Source organism: Mus caroli, unplaced genomic scaffold (assembly GCF_900094665.2).
Source record: "Mus caroli unplaced genomic scaffold, CAROLI_EIJ_v1.1 scaffold_21050_1, whole genome shotgun sequence".
NCBI classification, from domain to species: Eukaryota; Metazoa; Chordata; class Mammalia; order Rodentia; family Muridae; genus Mus; species Mus caroli.
This window is the reverse complement of record NW_018389091.1, coordinates 4829-12499: the sequence shown is the minus strand read 5'-3', so window position 1 is coordinate 12499 and position 7671 is coordinate 4829. Positions and strand designations below refer to the sequence as shown.

At 36.0% G+C, this 7671-nt stretch overlaps 1 protein-coding gene across 1 annotated transcript; it reads right to left on the bottom strand.

The window, feature by feature from the left end:
• Positions 1–3443: 3443 nt before the first annotated feature.
• Positions 3444–4361, bottom strand: LOC110287937 (olfactory receptor 5AC1-like). The gene has a single exon (XM_021154424.1). The coding sequence runs from the start codon at positions 4359–4361 to the stop codon at positions 3444–3446; it is 918 nt and encodes a 305-aa protein (XP_021010083.1).
• Between the last annotated feature and the right edge of the window lie 3310 nt (positions 4362–7671).

Genomic DNA, 7671 nt, shown 5'->3' with positions numbered 1-7671 from the left:
ACTGTTGTTGATGCCAAGAAGTGCTTGCTGACAGGAGCCTCATAGTAGCTGTTCTCTGAGAGGTTTTCCCAGCACCAGACTAATACATATGCAGATATGCACAGCCAACCATCAGATTGAGCCCAGGTACCCCAATGGAAGAGCTAGGGGAAGGAATGAAGGAGCTGAAGGGTATTGCAAACCCATAGGAAAAAAAAAAAAACAATATCAACTAACTGGACCACCCGGAGCTCTGAGAAACTAAACCATCAACCGAAGAGTGTACATGGAGGGATCCATGGCTCCAGATACACATGTAGCAGAGAATTGCCTTATCTTACATCAATGGGAGGGGAGGCCCTTGGTCCTATGGAGGCTTGATGCCCAGCATAAGGGGATGCTAGGGAAGTGAGGTGAGATTGGCTGACAAGGTGGAGGAGCACCCTCATAGAGGCAAATGGGAGAGGCATGCAGAGGAATGAGATGGGGGATTTGTGGAGGGGAAACTGTGAAAAGCAATATCATTTGAAATGTAAATGAATAAAATTATTAATAAGAAAATTAACTTAATATATACACAGCTTTACTTTCATTTAAACAATACTGTTAAATGCTCATATATTCATATTTCAATAGTTTGAAAATATAAACTTTCTTTCCTGATTATATTATTTATATTTAAAAAAAAAACATCATTTTGCTGGGCGTGGTGGTGCACACCTTTAATCCCAGCACTTGGGAGACAGAGGCAGGCAGATTTCTGAGTTCGAGGCCAGCCTGGTCTACAAAGTGAGTTCCAGGACATCCAGGTGTGTGTGTGTAGTTTGCTAGACATTATTACATCTTCATTTTATAAAATATCCATATCCTGTAATTTCTTTTAAACATTTTCACAATGTTCTTGCTTCTGTTCTTTGTGTCTTTTATATCTAACCTGTCAAATTCATGGCTTGAATATGTTTTGTCCCATTACATATGTTATATATCCTCATTCGTTTATGTTAAGGACTTTTGTGCAGAAGCTTTCTGGTCTAAATTTAACTTTTCTTGCTTATGAGTTTCAGGGATTGTTCAATAAATGAGGGATTTGCTTCTTCGTAGAAGTAGACTCTATGATATAACCTTTATTTAAACGATTAACTAACTTTGAGTTGATTTTTTTTGTATAATGAGAATGTCAGTTCCTTTTAATTGTTCTCAATATTAAAGAATATACAATTTTGCACACCCTGTTTTGAAGACTGTCCGTTTCCTAGGTTTTATTATTTATACATTTGTGTGCTCTGTGCTCAGTTCCCTTGGTCAAAATATCAAATTTCAGATCACTATCCTGGTATTCATAACTACTCAATTATGGACACAACCTTTTAGGGGGGTTAATTTATCAATTTAATATCTTATTTTGATCCTACGTAAGATAAAATCATAATGAAATATTTTGACTGTAAAATTCTATATTAATCAAAAAGAATGAGGTAAGAAGAAAGTATCCAGAGGGGGAAAATGGGGATTAGAGGGGGTGAAGGTGTGTGTGTGTGAGAGTGTGTGTGTGTGTATGTGTGTGTGTGTGTGTGTGTGTATGTGTGTACATTTTTTCCCAAAAAAAACCAAAGCTACAAAAACTGATAGAAAAGTCACAATGCAAGGGAGAAAATATTTAACGAAAGCAATGATCAACCTCTGTCAGATAAAGAAACATTCAATATTTTCTGATATTGATTGTTTAGAAGAATCAGTGTTACTGCTAGTATTGTTTTTTAGTCTCTATCAAATACAATGTGAAATGTGTAATATACAATTATTATATAAAACCTAAAGATATCCCTGTCATACACAGATTATGTAATCACATTTCCAGAAATCTGAGAGAATGAATTAAGATGATTTTAAAAGATAGGTTTTAGTTAAATTAACAAAGAAACCTATGAATTTGAAAGCAAACTAAAATTAGTAATTTAAATGATTATAATAGAAGAAGTTTAAACTGGGGTACTCTGTCTTTCTGATTAATTCTGCTGCCAGAATCCATAGGGGTTTTAAGGAGAACCTCATTGTCAAGTGCCGAATAACTTTTCTTTAATAAATTATGGAGACAGCAGAGGTACCAAATAAAAACAATTTATTGCATTTTTCCTTAATTACCTGCCAGGACTATATGGTAAGGCTCTGTCACTGAAAGCACTGTACACTGCCACAGAACAGTGAGACAACGGACTGAAGCCAGGCTAGAAGCTTTCTCCCTGATAAGCAGCCCTGTCCTTCATAGGACCAGAAAATGCTATTCAGGCTACAGGGAGAGAAAACTCATCAATAGCTCAAACATCTCTCAGGCAATCTGTGCCCAGTGATTCAGAACCAGCACAATAATTAGGGTCAAATTATTGCTTAATGATTGGGTTTTATAAGCACTGCAAGGAAAGAGGTCTATACCCGGTACTGGAAACCACCTGACCAAAATCACCTAGCTAGCGAGTTCACAAGTACTGTGGTGTAAACTTCACTAATTTGCTTTATGGACACCTATTATTAGCCACAGACTAGTGTATATTTCATCCTAGACTACAGGAGCTTCATAATGTGGAGGACAATGGTTAATACAGAGTCTCAAAAAAAGAGCTTGAGAATGAAATAGAACATAGGTGACATGACAAATTGCAAGGGAAGGCAGAGGCATCGAAAGGGTGTAATCATTTTGTTCATGAGTGAAATTCTTTAAAAAACACAATTGTTTCAACAACTGGCCATAATTTTGAAAATGAGGAACTGCTGAGTTCTCAGCCGTGAGTAGTCCAAATATAATCGCTTCTTCCAAGTCCTAAGGAACATGATAGTAGAGTGGGCAGAGGTGTGTAACAGCCAGAGAAGGGCGGGGGGTCAGTGAAACCCTGTCTTCTGTATTCGACATGGTCATTGCAATTATGCAACAACAGCAGTGGAGCACATCCACATAGACAAAGACAGGAAAGTAGGGTGGGGGACACTTTGGCAGTGAGAGAATCAGCAGGTGTGTGGGAGGAGGATGACAGAGAACAGTGTCAGATGATACATATGACNACATGTGGGGCAAATGTGTATAAATCAGAAAAAAATAATCAGTAGAGACGAGAGTAAATCTATACACATGACATATGAAGTTTTGCTTTCAATAATTTAAAGACATATGTCAACTCAAGGAAAGCTTACTAATCTAATAAAGACAATACTTTTGTGGATAATTTATACTCTCCTTTGACTGAACTAGAAAACAATTTATATCTTTCCTTAAAGACGTCATTATTTTGTGATGATAATAATACAAATAATAACACAAGACAGTCATTTTAAGTCTATATTCTATTGCTTTATTCACAATATGCAAATACAATCCCTATTACATCCAAAGTACAAGGACAAAATGTTATGATGTACTTAGAAAGAGACAATCTGGTGATACAAAACATCTTCAAGTTTTCAGAAAACAGTCATCATTCTCTGAGTTTTCTCAAGGCANCNATGACNTCTTTGTTTCTTAGGCTGTAAATGAAGGGGTTTAGCAGAGGAATGATAATGGTATAGAACAGTGAATACATTTTACCCTGATAATTATCTGTGTCAGAGCCAGAGAGGACATATATGATGAAGAGAGTGCCATAAAACAAAGACACAGATGACAGGTGGGAACTGCAAGTAGAGAAGGCTTTGTTTCTGCCACTCTCAGACTTTGTTCTCAGGATGGCATAAAGGACACGGACATAGGAGACTATAATACTCATGAAGGTACTCACTTGTAATAAAATAGCCATAATGAAAGCTACCAGTACATTGATAGATGGGTCGGTGCAAGAAATCCTATAAAGTGGCAGGATGTCACAGTAGAAATAATCTATAACATTGGAACTACAAAACGTTAATCTGAATAACAGTCCTACATGAAGTAGACCATGTAGAAATCCAATTAGATAAGATACACTTATGAACTGAATACAGAGTCTGTTGGACATTACCACTACATAGAGCAGAGGGTTGCATATGGCTACATAGCGGTCATAGGCCATAGCTACCAGAATGAAGCATTCCGCAGTTACACTTAAACAAAAGAAATAAAATTGAGCAAAACACTCACCCATGGATATCATGTCATTCTTATTTGAAAATTTCGTAAGCATCTTTGGTGTCACAGAGGATGAAGTACAGGCATCAGCAAAAGCCAAACTTCCAAGGAAAAGATACATGGGTGTGTGAAGATGAGGGTCTTTCCAGATGAGAAAGATTAAGCCAAGGTTGCCCACCATGGTGATAACATAAATGAGAAAGAACACCAGGAACAGGGGGGCTTGCAGCCCTGAACGATCTGTTATTCCTCTGAGAACAAATTCAGTCAGCTGGGTCCTGTTCAGCTCCATCACACCCCCTCAGGCTGCTCACTACAAGCAGAGAGGAGATCATTGTAAATGTAACCAAGACTCAGTAAGAATGTGGTCAGATTGAGTCTACTTTAATATACCCAGGTGCTCCACAATTCACAGTTAGGATAGTGTTCTGTTCCTTCTCTTTAAACATACTAGAAATAAATAAATACAGTAAATATTTTGTGCATAATTTTAGTATATAAACTTTCAACATCCAATTACCTCAAAGTAAATAATGAGATCATAAACATTAATTTGCCTGATCTCATGCATATCTGATTCTATCATAAAGCATGTAGGTACATGAGATTATAAACATACATATATATATATATATATATATATATTTTAGTATTACAAAGGACATAATATGTTTTATAATAAAATAACACAGGAGGAGGGAATTGAAGACAGTATTACCACATTGCATTTCTGTAATGCTAAAATTATGCAGAATCCTGGATATAATGCAGTCTGCATATACATAGCACACTGCACTGGTAAGCTAAAATGAGGACTGCTCAACTGTAACCAGAAAGCCGTGATGTCTAAACAATAACAAGGATTAGTTATGGGTGATAATAAGACCAGACAAATGGCTTTGCACCAATGCATACATTTCCTATTTCATTACCTTATTCATTCTTTATGAATTTAACTGAAGATCTCTTCCTCAAACCTGTGATTACCTGAAAGTAATTTTCCCAGGAATGATCATTATGAACCAAAAGACATATGGAAAGCTATACAGTAAATGAAAAAGCACATAAACTGAACATGCCTCAGGAATTTTGTTTCGTCTAAAGAAACTATTCTGGGAAGTGTTTTATTCTCCAACTTTACTTGGAATAGAAAAAAGAAAGTCTTTTTTGGTTTTATTGGACATGTAAACAAATTAATGGACCCTGGTGTGTTTGGAGCAAGTTCAAACATTGGATCCACATGAATTTTTAAGACTGTAATTTTTCTCTGCTAAAAACTGTACTCATGTAGCTGATATTCTCTGTGTAGTGGACTCCTCCTTATAATGCCCTGTGAACCAAGAGTCAGGTGAGGAAGAAGGCTCATACTGCACAGATGTAATACACCTATGAGTAATTTAAAAGTCACTTAGACTCTGGGATAATTTAAAGTAAAAGTTACCTGTAAATTAATTTAATATTTGACAGGTTGGCTTTATTACATTACTTTAACTAAGGACATGTAACCCAAATTTTCAGAACACCTGGGTCCCAATTTCACCTACAATTTACATAAACATAAACAAGTTTATGACCTTTGGTTTAAGGTTTCACTATAATATACCAGATTTTCTACAATATAACACGCTCAAAACTCAATTAGATTAAATTCCCCATTGATATTATTAAGAAGCCCGGCATATAGGTTACCTGCAAAGACTTCACAAAACCTCATGATGGTGATCTAGTCTTTGGTCCACACATAGGTAAGAGTTATTCATAGTGATGTAGCTCTTTGTTTGCAACTGCTTTGTGTTCTATTTATTAGATAACCAACTAAAAAGATTACTCCATGTATATTTTCAAATATATTTAGAAAAGCCTATATTTGCTGTGGGTATCATTTACCTATTTGAAAAGAAAGTAAAATAGAATACTGTTTTCTCACCCATGGATGCAAGAAAAGTATTTCATGAAGAACATGTTAAGTAAAGGAACAGGGTACAAAAACTTGTTTGTTCCATGACAATTTTCTTTAGGAAACACAGCTTGGAGGGACTGATATTTATTTCTTCCCATCTTCAATTCTGTTTGGCAAATAAACACTGAAACTCCCAAAATGCTAGCAAAAATTCCCAGTAGAATAAAGCCAATCTGCTGGGCATTCTTCACTAATCATCAGATCAAACTAATAAAGCTATTGTAACTTTCTTTACTTATATTTTCTTTCTTGTAAAGACTGAAGTAATAGGTCAATTTTAAGTCAAATGGACTCCACTGATATTTTTTAATGATATAACAGATTTTCCATCTAAATTTGTCTCTAAGCCACAAGCATACTGTCCTGCACTGGAAAAATATTTCTATCACTGCATATATATTATATAAGAATATGTATACCAGGCATATTTCTTATAGCTATTGAATATTCTAATGGCATTGCTACTTTTAACCATTTTTATGAGAACTCATCTTTTAGCAATGAGACAAGAGACTGTTTCACACCGTTTGTATGCAGACAGAAATTCTTACTGAATGATGTCATTGGCAATGTGCATCATTTTTCATATATAAAATCCACACATTTATGGGGTTCACTCTAATTAGATTTTGCCACTAATGTATTTTCAAGTATATTTAGAAAAGTCTTTGTTTTTGATACACGCAGAAAATATTAAAGGCAATAAAATGACGTAAAAGCACAAGGAAAACAAATTGCTTCAATCTCGATGATATTTGGGAATGCACATAATATCTATCCATTTCCTGCCTTCTAAACATTCATATGGTTACACTTGCATATAAAGTATTAGTAACAGCATACTGTTAAAAATCAAGTTGATAGTGCTCGAAAAACCAAAAAACAAACAAAATAATTAAGTTGATGACCTTTCCTTCAATCTCTGTTCTCTGTCTTTCCACCCAACCTAGGGATCCATCCCATCTGCAGACACCAAACCCTGACACTGTTGTTGATGCCAAGAAGTGCTTGCTGACAGGAGCCTCATAGTAGCTGTTCTCTGAGAGGTTTTCCCAGCATCAGACTAATACATATGCAGATATGCACAGCCAACCATCAGACTGAGCCCAGGTACCCCAATGGAAGAGCTAGGGGAAGGAATGAAGGAGCTGAAGGGGATTGCAACCCCATAGAAAAAACAATATCAACTAACTGGACAACCCAGAGCTCTGAGAAAATAAACCATCAACCCAAGAGTGTACATGGAGGGATCCATGGCTCCAGATATACATGTAGCAGAGAATGGCCTTATCTTTCATCAATGGGAACGGAGGCCCTTGATCCTATGGAGGCTTGATGCCCCAGCATAGGGGGATGCTAGGGCAGTGAGGTGAGATTGGGTGACAGGGTGGAGGAGCACCCTCATAGAGGCAAATGGGAGGGGCAAGCAGAGGAATGAGATGGGGGATTTGTGGAGGGGAAACTGTGAAAAGCAATATCATTTGAAATGTAAATGAATAAAATTATTAATAAGAAAATTAACTTGTTATATACACAGATTTACATTCATTTAACCAAACTGTTAAATGTTCATATATTCATATTTCAATAGTTAGAAAATATAAACTTTCTTTCCTGGCTATATTATTTTTATTTAAAAAAA